Source organism: Ursus maritimus, unplaced genomic scaffold (assembly GCF_017311325.1).
Source record: "Ursus maritimus isolate PB19 unplaced genomic scaffold, ASM1731132v1 scaffold_4, whole genome shotgun sequence".
Taxonomy (NCBI): Eukaryota; Metazoa; Chordata; class Mammalia; order Carnivora; family Ursidae; genus Ursus; species Ursus maritimus.
Window position 1 is genome coordinate 90807524 of NW_024426552.1, and position 17904 is coordinate 90825427.

The following is a 17904-nucleotide window of genomic DNA, read 5'->3' on the forward strand; positions in this document are numbered from 1 at the left end:
CTGGTCTGGGTGGCTCAAGGTCCCGCGTGTGCCCGGGGTTAGCGAGAGCGCTCTCCCAAGGAAGAGAAGGACAGCTCCCTGCACGCACGCGCAGCTCCGACCCGGCAGGAGAAAAAGGCTCACCTGACCCCACGCCGCGATCAAGCCCAATTCTGTCTCTTAAAAGGAAGATTCGAAAAACAAAGGTTGGTAAAAATCAGAAGGGAACTCATTTTTCACAGTCACCCAAAGACTTTCTTGCAGTATCAGTGGATAGCAGTCCTCCCAGGGCTAGGATTTTCCGTCACTGGAAAATGATTGCTAAGAAATTCTCTCCAGATTGCAGACGCTCTGACAAGTGGGCGGGCGCATCACAGGCCGAAACTGGTGCAGAAAGCCGGGCGCTGGCTTTGCACTAGCGTCAGTGTGGGCTAACTGGGCTAACTTTGCTCCCCAAAGCTTAGCTCTATAACGGAGAGTGCCTTACGTTATGATGAACGAGTTAATCCATGCAAAATGCGGAGAGCAGCACCTGGCCACAAGCAACAACTCAATAAAGATTAACTATCGCTAATAGTATTCGTTAGTGTTTTTCTACTTAAAAAAAAAAAAACTGTATTGAGTGTTTGTGATTCCATTTTTCTGTTCTTATACATTATGAACTCCTAAGTGTCTTACTTATCTCATGCATTTCAGAGCCTGGGACTGTGGTGGGCTCAAGGTTGTGGTTTGAGCTGAATTACTTACTCAGTTGGGTTGCCCTGCAGAGGTCACAGAAATTAAAGGGCAGTGGTGAAATAAAAGACACATGAAATCAGAGTCTCCTTTACCTCGTCACTTTGTCACTGTCTGCTTCTTCATAACAGCCCTGGTTTGGGGGACTGTCTGTTATATATCTGCTCTGGGAACTGGTTCCGGCTGAGCCTCCGCGTGGAACCAGTGACAATAGTCGTCAAACACAGTTCAAGCTCAACAGATTTTGATACTGTTTGGGCTCCCACAGGGACTGAACATTATAGAGGACACAGAGGGTACAGACTCGGGTGCCTGGGTGGCTCAGTCGGTTAAGCCTCTGCCTTTGGCTCAGGTCATGATCCCAGAGTCCTGGGATCCAGCCCCACATCCCCACATCGGGCTCCCTGCTCAGTGGAGAGTCTGCTTGTCCCTCTCTCTCTGCCCCTCCCCCCAACTTGGGCTCTTTCTTGCTTGCTCTCTCTTTAAAAAATGAATAAATAAATAAAAGAAGGGTACCCAGACTCAAGCCAAATGAGCAGATTTATTTGAGAACTCTACACTCCAACAAGCACCTCTTGACATACACCAAACCAATAGTAATAATAGCAAAAACAATAACAACGAACATTTTGCTGAGCACTTATTGTGCACTGGGTTAACCACTTTCCTAGCACATTTAATCCATATAGCAAAACAAAGTGTGTTGTTATTTTCATTTTATTCAGTGAAAAAACTAAGGCACAGAAAAGTCACTGGGAGCCAACTGCTTGAGGTAAGACCACCAGTAAAACGTTGAGATTCAAACAAAGCTCATTCAGGTAAACCACTCAAGTCTCCAATGGCCTCTGGCCACACAGCCCAGCTCTAAGGCACAAACACCACAGTACCGGTTCTCTGCAGAGTGCAGAGCACCTCCCATGTCCCTTGTCTTTGCCACCCCCACAACATGAAATGTCAACCCAGCATCTCATCTTCTACAAAAGACCCCAAAGATTTCTTTTCTCACCTGTCCCTGGTTACTGGTGTACTTAACATCTGTTAAAGTGTGACCATCTCTGGTTTGTGACTTACGCCCGAGGGACCTGCTCCCATTTTCTTTTGCTGGTGCACAAGCACTGAAGCCACAAGTCACTAAGGCGAAGCATTTATTGATTAGATTATCCTCAGTATTCAGCCTTTTGTAGGATTAGATTTGGACTTTAAAGGAAATGGCCAGGCTGCGTCCTTGCTTGCTCCTCCCCCTCTAATGTATAACTAGTAGAAAGCTGAGGAAGGCAGGCGCTGGCCAGCTGCATGTGCCACACTCACTACAGGACTTGGAAGTAAGAGGAGGACTCTCAACTGATAAAATGACAGAAGATAAGGTAAAGCAGCATTATGTTCATTTTAAATCGGCTTGAGGAAAGAATAGGGGGATATGTTCAAGTCGGTGACCATAGGGAGGGTTGGGGGGATGTTGGGTGTAGCTACCATAGATCGAAGCTACTTCTCTTGGCCAACTGATAGTACATTTAGCTGCTAAAGCATATATCATATTTAGGATTTTATTCAGAATTTTAAGGATATTTGCTCTGTTTTCTGACAGCCTGTGTAACTTCTCTCAAGTGATTCTGCATAACTGTATTACTGAAGGAATGTGCAAAAAACAGGGTAGCTTAACCTGAATCTAACTAACCATGAAAATTGGTCTGAAATTTTCAAAAATGACAATGAATGAAAAACAAGAGGTAGAAGGACTGTTTTAGATAAAAGGAGACTAAGAACTGACAACCAAGTGCAACAAGTGATCTTAGATCCTGTAAAGAAGAAAACAGCTGTAAGGGACAATATGGGGACAGTTGGGAAATTTTGAAAATGGGCTGTTATATTAGATAATATTAGTATATCTATTGCATTCTTGGATATGATGATGGTATTGCAATTATGTAGAAGAATGTCTTCATTCTTAGTGAGTACATGCTTAAATATTTAGGAATGAAGTGACACTAATATCTGCAACTGATTTTCAAATGATTCCACCCACACTACATACATACCCGTGCATGTACACACATACACAGTGAAAGTTAAACAAATGTACATGTTAACCATTCCTGAACACAGGTTATGGAGTGTTCACTGCCCTACTTTTTCAACGTCTCTGTAGATATGATACTTTCCAAAATAAAAACTTAAATATAAAAAGGTCATAGTGCTGTCGTTCCCTTGTAAGTTTTCCCCAAACAAACGTACCCACCCCTTCACGCAATCACACAAGTAGGTAAACCTGTTAGAGCAGGATGTCTCAAGTTCTGACCTGTTGTAACTTACTCTGCTGAGCATTTCTTCATGTAAGTGACAAGGCTAGGAGGCAGACTTTGCAGTTCGCCAGGCTTGGATTTGGAGTGTGGTGATGCTACTCACTTTCTGTGAGACCAAAGTTAAGTTATTTAACTGAGCTTGGGTTTTCTATATTGTGACAAAATAAGAACATATTGGGATATAATAAGAGGATATAACATAATATACAGGGATTCCAACAGTTCTTTATAGTCTGGGAGTATTTAAATGAGCTAATATTTGAGAAACACAGGTGACAAACATTTTAATGTTAATAGTTATGTATTTATATGATGTATTTTAAAAATAACTAGGACTTGATGATTTCCTATTATAGCCCAGGATAAAGCTAAAGTAGTTAGCATTTTAAAGATGATATAAAGACAAATATTAAGTTAATAACTATACAGATAGTATGCAGATTTGGCAAAAATCATAAAGGTAGTGTTCAAATAACTGAAGTTTATAAGCTATTGCAAAAGGGAAGGAACTGTGCTTTCCACAGTGTCTGACACATACTAAATACTCAAGCTTCATTGTGAACTATCACTAAATTCCCTTTAGAAATTGTTGTAGGACTTTTCTTGAGAACCAAGGAATTGCCTAATAATGGAACCCAGAAATATTGAGAATTGATGTAAAGCACAATGTTTCAGCTTTGTAAATCTGCCTGGATAAGCATGGAACTGAGGGTTAGGAGACCTAAGTTCTTACACTGAATATGCCCAATAATGCACTGTATAACTCAAAGGACCTGAATTCAGTTTCTTCGAGTGAAAAATGAAGAACTTAGATTAGAATCCTCTGTTCTCTATGGTCCCTTTCAGCATGAAAATTCTATGGCTTGAGAGGCCCCTGGAGCTTCCCAAAGTTGGGTGCAAGATCACCTTTAGGTTTGCATTTGGGGCCATGCAGTTTGGAGGAAAGACATCAGCTTCTCCTCCCTACCTAGTCAGTCTGTAACTGCTGAACATCTGCTTTGTTGATAGAAATGGGAGTTTAAGAACACCAGCTCTGGGTTCGAATGCTAGAATATCTGTTACTTACTAGCTGTATGATATTTAGCATATTACTAAATCTTCTATAAGCCCTGGTTTCCTCACCTGCAAAATGGGGGTAATTTCTTTTTTTTTTTTTAAAGATTTTATTTATTTATTTGACAGAGATAGAGACAGCCAGCGAGAGGGGGAACACAAGCAGGGGGAGTGGGAGAGGAAGAAGCAGGCCCATAGCTGAAGAGCCTGATGTGGGGCTCGATCCCATAACACCGGGAACACGCCCTGAGCCAAAGGCAGCCGCTTAACCGCTGTGCCACCCAGGCGCCCCAAAATGGGGATAATTTCTTTTACTTTATAGTATTGTTGTGAAGATTATTGGTGACGTATGAAAAGTTGACAGGTGGTTGGTTGACAAGAGAGAGAGATGATATGCTAATGTGATTAAAGATGCAATTGTTTTATAGCACTTTCATTATTTATAGGAAGAACACATTATGTATCTTATTTAATCTTTATGATAATCCCATGCAATAACTATTATTATACCCATTTTTTTTGGCAAAGAAGCAGATTCAGGGATGTTAAGGGCCTAGCTGGTACTCTTTTAGGTTTTCTGAATTCCAAGTCTATTTGTTCTTTCTAACAAACCCCATCTGATTTCTAAGCCACAAGATAAATACCACATTTTGTTTTATGTTAGGGCTCAGCCACTTGCCCATTCTATGTACTCCCACATTTATCCTGTGGCATATCTTTCATTGGATGTGGAACCTAGTTTCTCTAACTTAAAATTGTTAAGCTCTAAGTGAAGATATTTTTTCTAAGAGACAGGCTTAATATCTTGTAGCCTATGAAGAGGTGAGAGACAAAGCTTGAAGATCTCCAGCCACTTTGTGGGTATATGGCTTTGGAAAAGTTCCTTACCTTTGTGTACTGGTTTTTCCATATGTTACATGATAGTAATAATTACTACCTACAGAGTTGTTGAAAGAACAGGCAAACCATTTAGAACCCAGAGCCCGGACAAAGTAAGATCCTAAGTTCTCACTGTTTTCATTAGCTCCTAGGTACCTATCCTTGAGTCAACCCCTTGGACATTAATGGATAGGATTGATGGGCTAATTCAGACTTAGCAGTCTTCAGAAATTTCCCCTCTCATAAACAAAATTTTCCGTCCAAGCCTAGTACCAAGACACATAGAAGATTGACTGTAAATGTTATCTCTTTCATTTCATGACAGAAAAAGAAAAGATGAAAAGCAAAGAGCCAGTTTAAGGTAAAGTTCAGAGAGGGAAATTAAACCTGAAAATAAAAGAGAAAGAAAGAAAGAAAGAAAGAAAGAAAGAAAGAAAGAAAGAGAAAGAAAGAAAGAAAGAAAGAAAGAAAGAAAGAAAGAAAGAAAGAAAGAAAGAAAGGGAGGGAGGGAGACAGAAAAGAAAGAAAGGAAGGAAGAAACAAATGAAGGAGGGAGGGAAGAAAAGAAAAGAAAAAAGAAAAGAAAAGAAAAAAGAAAAAGGAAGGAAGGGCAGGAAAGGAAGGAAAAGAAAAGAAAAGGAAGGAAGGATGCAATCAAAGTTTCAGAGACTTCTATATTTGGGATCATCACTTGAGTTGGGAATTCAAGCGACCTTCTTAAAATTGGTAACATTGTTCCTTACCTGACCAACTAGGTAAAATTTCTATCTTAGGAAGTTAAAGTGGGGAAACTGCAGCCCCCCAGGATGGCAACACAAAGCCAACTCTGAAAAAGAAGCCAGGAAGGCCAGAGGACAAGGACTTTAAGGACACTCTAAGATTTCTAAATGTTTAAAGACTCTATCTCCTTCACAGTTCCTTTTTCCGTTATTTCTACAACAAGAGAAATTGGTCTTAGGGGCAGCCCCAGAATTGCTATAATAATAACTTAGAACAATTTGATTAGAAAGTAATGAGACAGGAGCTCCAGAGAACTTCAGTCTTTGAAAATTAAAGTTCATTTTTATCAAAGTAATGTAGGAGCAGCTAACACTGTTGTGACTTAGAGTGTGTATTTGGAGTGGCAGGGGAGGTCCGATGGAGATTACGGGGAAACAAATCTGCTACGGCCACCACCTTCACCCCTAACTTCCATTTCCATAGCACCCCTGCTCACCATTGCCATGGTCACTAGTTGGATTATTAAAATAAGAAGAAAGGACTATATGATTGTCTGTTGGGGGCAGGAAGAGAAAGCCAGCAGAGAGCAGAAGCCCAGGGATGGAGTGGGAAGGGCAGTCACTAAGACACCAAGTGCTTGGACAGTCTGCTACAGGAAGAAAAGGAGATGCAGGGATGAAACTGGGTGAGTATATATCATGGCCCTGGGCTTGGTGATGGGAAGGCCACGAGGTTCTTCTCCAACTGAGCTACAGATGAGCAGTTGAGTAGCTTCTTCCCTTTTGCATTTTTGTACAGAAACGTCACAAAAGTTTTCTGTGGGTAGATGAGGAAGGAGGGGATTTGCATTGTGGGCAGTGGGAAAATGCACTTGAAACTGGTGGGTGTTGGTGATTTGGCTTCAGCATCACACTTAGCAAATTCTATGAATATGCGCGCTCTTAGATTTTTTTTTTATTTAGAAAGATTATGATCCTAGATTTTTAGATGTGCTTTGACTTTTGAATGTCTGTTTCTGACCAATGAGAAATGCAAAATAACCAATTAGTTAAAAGCATAGGGTTTGGATCTAAATTATTATTGTACAAGTTACTGGCTGTGAGACCGTAACCTAGTCTAGTTATCTAAAAAATAGGGATACTATTGGTGCTGTCATGAGAAGTGTCCATTACCCGGTCTCCAGAATGTGTAACTATGTTACCTTAAATGGCAAAAAGGACTTTGCAAATGTCATTAAGATTATGGACCTTAAGGTAGGAAGATTAACCTGGATTATCCAGACAGCCAAATCTAATCCCATAAATTCTTCAAAGGGAAGAACTTTTTGGGCTGTAGTCAGGATCAGAGAGATGCAATGTGAGGACCTGGCCAGCCCATTTCTGGCTATGAAGATAGAGGAAGGGCACCACTAACCAAGGAATGTGGCGGCTTCTAAAGCTGGGAACGGCCCTCACTTTACAGCCAGCACAAAAACACAGATCTTGGTCCTACAGCCATGAGGAACAGAATTCTACCATCAGAATCATGGAACTTTACATCAAAAACTTGGGATGTATGTATGGTGACTAACATAATAAAAAATTATTATAAAAAAAAAGAATTCTACCATCAAACCAAATTTTCCCCCGACAGCCTCCAGAAAGGAACACAGCCTGCCGACATGTTAATTTTAGTCTGGTGAGACTTGTACTAGACTTCTGACCTACAAGAACTGTAAGATAACAAACTTGTGTTATCTGTTATAGGAACAAGAGAAAACTGACAGAGTTAAAAGAAACGATCACATACAGCAATAAATAGGCATGCAGCAGGCAGAAATATTCAGTTTTAGGCCTTGAAGTTGTGTTTCCATTGCACCTAATATTGGATTGTCTAGATTGTAGTGATGGAGACTATCAGGGAAGTGGGTGGAAGCCTTGTCAAGGTGCCCCCTGGACCCCTCACTGCTGATAATGGTTACTTCCTACAAATAAAATGAAAAGATAAAAATCCTTGTCCTTGGAAACAGCTGAAGGGAAAAAAGGATTTGAGGAGAAACCAACCAAGTAAATGGAACCCATTTTAGCTTTGGTTGCCTGAGGCACTAGGCATTAGGTATCTAGTTACATATTAAAGGATAATATTCAAAATCTCTGGTAATCCCATACCATGTAACATATTGTGTGTGTGTGTGTGTGTATGTGCACGCACACAGACGTGCATACAGGTACATTTTACAGTGAACATACTTTGAATATATTTGTAATTATTTTATTATGTATATGCATATATGATTTCTATCAATATATAATGTATTTTATATGGTATATATGCTTCTTTCAGGATATATATGGGTATAGGATATATATGCTTCTTTTAGGATAATATAATATCATCATATCTTTGGAGAAAGTTTTAAGTCCTTTCAGGAAGGACGTTGCCGGGAAGAAAAAAAAAAAATCCTACAGAGGTACCACCTGAAATTAATTCTGAATTAGTGAAAAGAGAACCTACAGATTCCCAATTCTCACTGCAGAGATTCCAATCCAATAGACGGTCTGGGGTGAATCCCAGGAAGCGACACCTATAACAAGATCTCCAATGAGGGTCTCGTTTTAGAACCCCTAGATTCCATAACTTCAAGGGCCCTCAGGCTGGTTCTGTGATAACACTTTGTTGATGATGAGACTGGAATTTCTGATCTCTAGCTTTATTAGGGAATAAGGGGACTTGGTTAATAAGCTACTTTTCATGCTGGAGTAGGGATTTACAATCATGCCCCTACTTAGAGAAAAACTGAAGATCCTATAGGAAAAGTGGTTTGGGTCACATACTCCCTAAACATCAGAATGGGAACTGGAATTATGTTGCTATGAATCGTTCATTTGTTCAATGAAGTTTCTATAATATCCCATGTTATTTATTTAAACATTTAAATTATGCAACTATACAGGAAATTATTTCCTTATAAAATGTTGGATAATATAAATAAAAGAAAAATGCTTATTTATCCCCCTTCTCTAGTCTCACATTCCTACTCAATGGTCATCCTTTTGTTATTTGTTCTTCAAGAAAATATTCTGTGACTTACATACGGCATGTACAAATCAAAGAATGCTCAAGTTTAAGCCTTTCCAAAAAATTAATGAGATTACACAGCTTCCTTTTTCACTTCACAATAAGTACAAAATGATCACATTACTCTTTTTAGCTGCAACATAACATGTGGTGTGTATTATGATGTATTTGAATCTATCTGGCCATTTTCCATTGAATGACATTTTGGTTCTATCTACGATTTTTGCTAACACACACACACACACACACACACACACACACACAGTGCTGCATCAAATATCCTGATATGAGATTCTATATGTATCATATGATTTCTCTAAGATGTTTAGATATGTAATTATGAGTTGAAGGGAATGAATATTCTGTCCCTTTCTACACTGAGTTTTGTAGCTACATGGAGTTGGAAAGAAAATAACATCCTTCAATCCATAACTCTAGGTTCAACTAGTTGCAAATCTTGGAAATTATCCTTACCTGGATATTGATGTGGTCTTGATAAAGCCTGGCTGATGCCTCTTGTATGAATTTTGAGGTGTTTTTGTACCATAGCAATGCCCAGGAGACCTCCCTATCTCTTTGTTACTGGTATCTTTTTTACCTCTCCAAATGATAGAGATTGACTGTTTTTATCATGGTGGTTTCCTTCGGTCAGCAGCAATTCTAGTCTTCAGTCGTGATTTTGAATCTTAAATACATGTATGGAAAAGGATGTTTGGTTCTTCTCTTGGAAGAAATTGTCCCAAACTTTTCTCGGCTTTAGCAGTGTAGGGCCCTTGCTGGATGGCTCTTGCATTCCTGTATGAATGACCCCTGTTGGGAGCATAGGGCACACCGTGAATGAGTATCAAGGAGCAAGAACCAGCCTGTGGAGCCTGTCAGAAGTCCAAGCTGCAGACTGACAGGATGGTAGGTAACTGAAATTGCCCTGTGTTTCATTCCCCACAGATCACCAGGACCTTGGTTTTCACTGTCTTCACTGCTGCACTGGGTTCCTTCCAGTTTGGATATGACATTGGTGTGATCAATGCACCTCAAGAGGCAAGTGAAACATGTCCAATTCAAATATCTTTTTGGCAATTTCTGTCAGTGACTAAAAGATCTGTGTTCCTTATACACAGAGATAAAGTGTGCCCATGTGGGGAGCATAGGTTTTTGCCAGCATTCTCTCAGGCACCATGTGCGTGGTTTCAAAGCTGATAACTTGGCCTTGACTCCTCAATAACCTGCACAAAGAAAGGGCAATAAACAATTCTTGATCTCTGACTCTGCTGTTCGCTGAGCTCACAGAAAACTCCAAGCAGAATACCACGTGCCTACAGACGGTGTTTTAAAAAACTTAAGAACTTATTGCAGCCTTCATTCAGAGCTCCCAGCCATACGTGAGTGAAAAAAATGAATGAAAAATGCTGGGGAGGAAGAGAAAGCAATAGAAGTATACGTTTCATTTTATGCACATGCTTTTACTGGGTGCCAACTCACGGTGCATCGAGTGCTTTAACATACGTTCTCCCTACTCTAACCTCCAAAAGCCTTATTATGCCCAACTGCAGGCCAGATGAAAGACTTTAGGAGCCCTAACACTAAATAGGTCCTGTTCTTCCCCTAGCTAATTCAAAGTAAAATAATATATAACTGCTAAATAATAGTCAAGAAGTCCAACAAAATTTGGATTTCTCCATGATAACTATTTGGATGGGTGTTTTTAAAAATATTGAATAATTTCTATCATTTGTCTCATTTATTTGTGCATCCCTATTCTGGTATCCAGTGAATAAACAGGAGAGGGATGTCATTTTTCTCAGCTCCCACAGCCTGTAAGTGGGAGAACCAAGACTTCATTCCCTTTGCTCTAATGAAGGCTGTCAGGTCACTTAGGGCAGGATTGACATCTTCTTCCTCTTCCTGTCACCGGTGCCAAGCACAATGGTTGGCATAAAGGAGGTGTTCAATAAAGTGTTTAGTGAGGAAAGAGAGAAAGTGAGGAGAGAAGCGGGGGGGGGTGTAAAATGAAGATATAAGCATTTGTTGGGTGCCTTCTATGAATACATCATATTTCATCTGCTTCCCTTACAATGTTGGACTCCAAGGAAAACGTGTACTGACCACAGTCTATCACCTGAAAGGATTGCTCCTTGGGCCAGAAGATGTGCTGCACATTATTATGAGTGTGGTGGTCTTGCCGAGGTTGAGAGATTTAGATAACAATGCTGGGGTCACAGCTTTTTTTCTGTGGGTGATGACAACACGTGTCAATTAAGCAGCCTTCTTGAAATCTGGTTCAGCATCACCATAATTCAGAATTAGTAACGCCTCTTTTTGTGGAAGACCTTTTCACGTCCTATTTAAACCACCTTCTCCAGGGAAGGAGAGGGAAAATTAATCTAAGGTTTCCCTTCCTTCAATCCAAGTCCTAGAGCCAAACCTGAAAATAGGGATCCCCCACTGGCATCAGGCTTGGTGTTCTCCCTAGAGCCCCTCTTTCTGTGTTTAACAAGCCGCTTAAACATCATTATAGAAGAATAGTTGTTCAGCTTCGTTTGTGTTTGTTAGTGGAAAGACACATGGCATTATTTTCAGATATTTTTAAATCACCCTTTTTTATGATTGTAAAAATTATACATACCTGTTACAGAAAGTATTTGGAACAAATCACCTACATTTATTCTATCACATAGAGCAAACAGCTGAGAACATTTCAGATATTTCCTTCCAGCCTTTTTTCTATGCATATTATCCATGTAGAATGGTCTGCTAATGAGGCAAATGTCTTGGTCAGACTCCTTTTATCATAAGAGGATATCAATTCCCTCCCTCACTCAGCTGATTTTACCACATAGGGCCTTGCCCATGAGTGGCAACCTAGAGCAGCTACGTTCTAGGTCCTCGTCAGAGGTCCTCCCATGGCACTGAATAGTGACCAAGTCAGCACTGAGAGGAAGGACAAGGAAAGAAGCCCGAAGGCTGTGCCTTTACCCAATTATACTTTGATAGGATCTTTGCCTCTACTGAAACCAGGATAAACTATGGCTCTGTGAAATTTAGTTTTGAATGCTGTTCATTCTGTTACATACTGAAATTTGTGAGGACACAGAGGAAGAAACTCCTTTAGGTATCAGTCCCTTCTCAGGAGCCATTGAGTTGTTTTTATCTTTGAAATTCATCAATATATGTGATTATTTTCCTCTCTGTGCTGGCTGCTAGGAAGTTTATTGGTAAACTTATAGCATATTTCTAGCAAGGATATAGCACCTAGTGCTTATATTTTGTATACTAACTTTATTTTTGGCTTCCTCTTATCTTTCCCAATCTTTTTTCTTAGAGCCATTTTTATGCTTCTATTAGAATATTTCCATAAATCAATTTAAACCCTGCTATGCAGGGGCGCCTGGGTGGCTCAGTCATTAAGCGTCTGCCTTCGGCTCAGGGTGTGATCCCGGCATTCTGGGATCGAGCCCCACGTCAGGCTCCTCTGCTGGGTGCCTGCTTCTTCCTCTCCCACTCCCCCTGCTTGTGTTCCCTCTCTCGCTGGCTGTCTCTCTCTCTGTCGAATGAATAAATAAAATCTTAAAAAAAAAAAAAAACCCTGCTATGCAGAGGTAACACTGGTGTGAAAATGTATCTTTTTATCTGCAGAATATTTTCAATTTGAATAGCTGCCTGCATTTAAAACTTGAAGAATTTTACATAAAACCCAGATTTCTGGCTTCCTTTTTAAAAATTAAAAGTCATGCAATACTAGTCTCACATTTGCAGCTTCCTTCTTTAGGTGGGGCAAATGTTCTCCAGTGCTATAATCTTGCCCACTGGCTCCTACATTCTCAATAGTAGAGACAGTATTTCAGTCCTCTAGTTACCAATGTTCTCCTTCACTTATTTGTTTCCGCCTAGTTCCTGTGGGCACTGGAAGTTGCAAGCTCTGTTTGACAGGATATGGTCAACTATAAGTAAATCTATCTGTGATTGTATGATATAATACACATCATTGGGACGACCCTTTTAAACACCCAACAAACATTCTAAAGGAAAAGCAAACAAAAGGTATATAGAATATTTTTGAAATGTTGGAGCTATTTTTCTTTATTTTATTTCCTCAGGTAATAATATCCCATTATGAATATGTTTTGGGTGTTCCACTGGATGACCAAAAAGCTATCAACAACTATACTATCAACAGTACAAAGGAACTGCCCACGGACCCATACCTAGGGGATTCAATACCAGCATCTTTGGTGGAGGAAGAGACCGCAGCATCTGCTAGCCTCGTCACCATGCTCTGGTCCTTGTCTGTGTCTAGCTTTGCAGTTGGTGGAATGATTGCATCGTTCTGTGGTGGGTGGCTAGGGGATCGGCTTGGAAGGTACGCAAGTTTCATAAATAAGTATAAACATGGAAAGTTTAGTATTTGGGGTTTCTAAGACTTTGTTTAGAAAGAAATCATCTTTTCTTTTGTGGAATAGTTTTAGAGTTGTTCTTTTCAATTCATGACCCTGAATTAGGTTTTAGAACAAATGATGGAGAAAGCTGTTGCCCTGGTCTGCTTAATCATGGAGGCATTTGTAGCAAAAGTGAGTTTGGTGTGTATCTCCACAGAAATGATTTGATTTTCTAAATTTGTTAGTTTTAAAACATATTGGGGTGCCTGGGTGGCTCAGTCAGTTGGGTGTCTGACTCTTGATTTTGGCTCGGTCATGATCTCAAGGTCCTGAGATCCAGCCCCCCCAGTCAGGCTCCCCGCTCAGTGGGGAGTCTGCCAGAAATACTCTCCCTCTCCCTCTGCCCCTCCCCCTGCTGACGCTCCCTCTCTCTCTTTCTCAAATAAATAAAATCTTTAAAAAACTAAAATAAAATAAAACATATTAAGAAACCACTACACAAATGGTTAACTCAGGAACTCAACGGCAGAGCCAAGAGTGAAATTTTTAACCAGGGAATCCATTTTTTGCTTCACCAAATCACTCCATTCCTCAGACATCCAGTTTTTCATTTTCAAATTAGAATTTGGCATTTGGATCAGTCAAGTCCTAAGGTCAAATCAATATCCCCAACTCCCAATTGCCCAATATACTTGGCATGGGTTTCTAGCTGCTGCTACTGCTCTCTCAAAGCTCTAACCAGAGATGAAGTAAGTAGTGTCTCCGCTTCTTTACTCTGGTTTTTAATCAAGTGTCTTAGATTAAAAATGTCATTTAAAAAAAGTCACTGGAACTCCTTTACACTTAAATTTCATTCACTTAGTCATGTGACATACTAAACTGGGATTCCACCCCCGCACACAGAGAGATGAAATAAAATCAGAAAATTGAATGTTTGGTTTTTTAGATTTATTTTCTGTTTTGAGGCCACCTTTTGTTTATTAATTATCTTTTTCTCTGATGATAAAAATAAATATGCAAATATGGAAAATTTAGAAAATGTAAAAACCTCTAAAGATGTAAATGATATAGGTAACCATTTTAGTAATTCTGGATTACAACTCATTTAGTTTTTAAAATTCCTACCTTAAATTATATCTCTCTCATTATTAAAATTCTGATAATTTCCCCCTCTTGCACTGGAGATTTTATATAATAAGACTATAAGAAGTTTTCTTAAACAATGAGTAGCATTGGGGCACCTGGGTGGCTCAGTCAGTTAAGCATCTGCCTTCGGCTCAGATGATGACCTGAGATCAGGATCAGCCTGCATCAGGCTCCCTGCTTAGCAAGGAGTCTGCTTCTCCCTCTGGCCGTCATTCTGCTCTCACACTCTCTCACTGTCTCTCTCAAATAAATAAATAAAATCTTTAAAATATGAGTAGCATAATAACCCAAGTTTTATTCTTATTCCTATTTGAAAGGGACTTTCCTCTACCATAAAAGATAACACTCAGTTTCTCACATTTTTATCAATTTGCTGGTATTTAGCTGAACTTAAAATCAGAATCTGCAAGTTACAGGGTTTGTAAACTGACTTTAATTGTTTAAAAATTTTTTAAATCATTTTAATTTGAACCAAATTGGTTTATTTAGTAATTGGAAAATTTTCTAATTATTTCTAAAATAAATAAAATTAAGCAAAGTTAAATTTTAAAATATGAATCAACCAATTCTTTTAGCAGCTACTAATGTTCTATACTTCTTCCCACCCCTAAAGAAAAAATCTAAGGGCTGCCTGCCTGGCTCAGTGGGTGAAGCCTGTGACTCTTATCTCAGGATCATGAGTTCAAGTCCCAAGTTGGGCATGGAGCTGAAAGAAAGAAAGAAAGAAAGAAAGAAAGAAAGAAAGAAAGAAAGACCTTGTTCTCATCTCATTTAGAAATGAGATTTTGACAGGTCCAGTGATGTATTCTAAAGCATTGAATTCATGTGGGAACAGGATGCATACCCTCTCAAGCCTTAGAATTTAGCATCAACAATGGTCTTACCCCAAAACAACGTTAAATGATCATTTATTGAATGACTTATGGTAAACTAAAAGTGAGGCTTCTTGCAAGTCTCAGTAGAAAAATGATTCTCCATGAATAATAGCCACAAAATTGATAATTTAAACATCAAAATTAAGACAAAAGAGTTCAGTGTCTCCTATAAAACTATTTTTCTAGGAAGGTTCACTGAGAAATGACATGATTTTCCTTATTGACCAGGTCATTGTTTCATCAATTAAAAATAAGTAAATAAAAACTTATTTTTCCATTACTGCTTAAAAAACAAGTCTTTCCTTATAATAGTGTAATAGGCAATAAATGTCTGTGGCCACCGTTTTATAGATTTGGCTTCTCAGGGTCAATTTTTCCAGAAGCTGTGCACTTAAAATTTAATTACAATGATATGGTGGAGGAGACCATGGTCTGTGCAATCCACACTACTGGAGTGAAGGAAAGTATACATAGCCTGCCTTTGAATGCATTCTTTCTTTTGTTTTTTGTTTTGTTTTGTTTTAAAGATTTTATTTATTTATTTGTCAAAGAGAGACAGCCAGCGAGAGAGGGAACACAGCAGGGGAGTGGGAGAGGAAGAAGCAGGCTCCCAGCAGAGGAGCCTGATGTGGGGCTCAATCCCAGAACTCCAGGATCACGCCCTGAGCCGAAGGCAGACGCCCAACCAGTGAGCCACCCAGGCGCCCCGCGTTCTTTCATTTGTATAAAAAATGGAACTCACTAAAATCAAGCATTAACCTTTGGTTTCACACAGATCAAGCCCCAGCTCTGACACTTAATAGTTGTGTGAAAATGAGCAAGTTACTTAGGTTCTCTGTTTCCCCATCCATCTACAATGTGGGAACAAATAATACCTAACTCATGGCATTATTGTGAGAATTACATGAGAGCACAGAGAGAGGATTTATCACAATGCCCAGCACATAACAAGCAGGCATTGAATGCAGCCTTATTTTGAAGCTGCTGCTGATGACGGTGGTGATGAACAATAATGATGACAGTGTTAAAGCCTACGCTAATAGGAGTATTTAGAGCAACATTTAAAGAAATATACTTAGAAATATATTTCTTTCTCCCTGATTCAGTGACTTCATGTATTTTTGGATTATTTATTCTTGGCCATTTCTCATGTCTGAGCAGAAGTTAAAATCCTTTAAGCCGCACAAAGTGCTCTAGCATCCACTGATGGTAAAGAAGAGGGACTTTAGAGCAATCTGGCATCAGATATACTTTCAGGCTCTCTTTTAAGAGTTTTTCTCCCTAAAAGAATATATTCCCTAACAGAATAATACTAGTAGCCAGCTAGTAACAATTTCTTGAGGTAAATTATTGAATTAGTTTGCCCTCCATTCCTGAGTAGAGAAAAGGCACTTCACAGAGAAATAGCCCTGTCTTTTTCTGCTCTGTAGCTCTGAAACTGGCCGTCTCTAAATCACTGTTTCCCCTCCCTTTGAGTAGTTGACATTTTCCACATGTTGGTTTTCTATTACTGCTCTAATGAGTTACCATAAACAGTGGCTGGAAACAACAGTTATTTGTCAGAAGCTCAAATTCAGTTTCATTTGGCTGAAGCCAAAGTGTCAGCAGGGCTGGTTCCTTCTGCAGCTTCTGAGGGAAGAACCCATTTCCTTGGCCTTTGGTCACCATATTGCTTGGCTTGTGGCCCCTCCTTCAATCTTCAAAGCATATTACTCCAATCATATTTCTGTCATTACATTATCTTCTCCTCTGCCCTCCTCTTGTAAGAATACTTGTGATTCCATCACTGGGCCCACCAGGATAACCCAAGATAATCTCTTTATCTCAAGATCTTTAATTTAATCACATCTACAAAATCCCTTTTATTATATAAGGTAATATATTCCCAGAGTCTGAGGATTAGGATGGGGACTCTTATGGGATATTATTAAACCTATCACATACTTGTTAGGCAATCATTGCAGTATAAGACTACATAGTTTTACTCTCCAGAAAAGAAAAATCTGTCTGGCATTAAAGATACTTGCTTAGAAAAAGCTCACCTATTCAAGTTTGAAACATTGACACAGAATATAACAAGATGTTTACATTTCTTTGTGGCACAAATATTTCCACACCTATCAATTCAGATTCTTTTACTGGCCTTATCATCATCTATTGAACTTTAAAGAAGGTTTTCGTGCCCCACTTTCTCATTTAATAGGAATAAAAGTATCGGATATCAGCAAATGTTGTTAATTTTTGTATGATTTTGAAAATGATGTTTTTGTTGCTATTGTCAGCTTTATTACATATTTTACATTGGTTGATATTAATTCATAGGTTCTGGAAATATGATGACATACAATGTTAAAATAAGAATAATTATAATTCTCGGGGCACCTGGGTGGCACAGTCGTTAAGCGTCTGCCTTCGGCTCAGGATGTGACCCCAGTGTTCTGGGATCGAGCCCCACATCAGGCCCCTCCACTAGGAGCCTGCTTCTTCCTCTCCCACTCCCCCTGCTTGTGTTCCCTCTCTCGCTGGCTGTCTCTGTTAAATAAATAAAATATTTTTTTAAAAAAAGAATAATTATAATTCTCTATGATAAGGCTTAAAGTAAAAGTACATTTTAATTTACTTCCAAATAATTTAAATTTCCTTTAACTTCGAAGTTCCTTACATCATCTACATCAACTAAAACCCTGCACCATTAAGAAAGAAAGAAAGAAAGAAAGAAAGAAAGAAAGAAAGAGAAAGAAGAAAGAAAGAAAGAAAGAAAGAAAGAAAGAAAGAAAGAAAGAAAGA

General features: G+C 39.2%; 1 protein-coding gene across 2 annotated transcripts in view; it reads left to right on the forward strand.

Annotated features, from left to right (window-relative positions):
* The first annotated feature begins 2063 nt into the window (after positions 1–2063).
* SLC2A2 (solute carrier family 2 member 2) overlaps positions 2064–17904 on the forward strand; it is a 28618-nt gene continuing 12777 nt past the window's right edge. The window contains exons 1-3 of one of the 2 annotated variants that reach the window (XM_008705332.2): positions 2064–2078; positions 9669–9761; positions 12818–13080. In XM_008705332.2, coding sequence (XP_008703554.1) covers positions 2064–2078; positions 9669–9761; positions 12818–13080 — 371 coding nt within the window. Of the gene's footprint in view, positions 2079–9668; positions 9762–12817; positions 13081–17904 lie in introns of those variants that run through there. The other variant, XM_008705333.2, reaches the window with a different exon arrangement.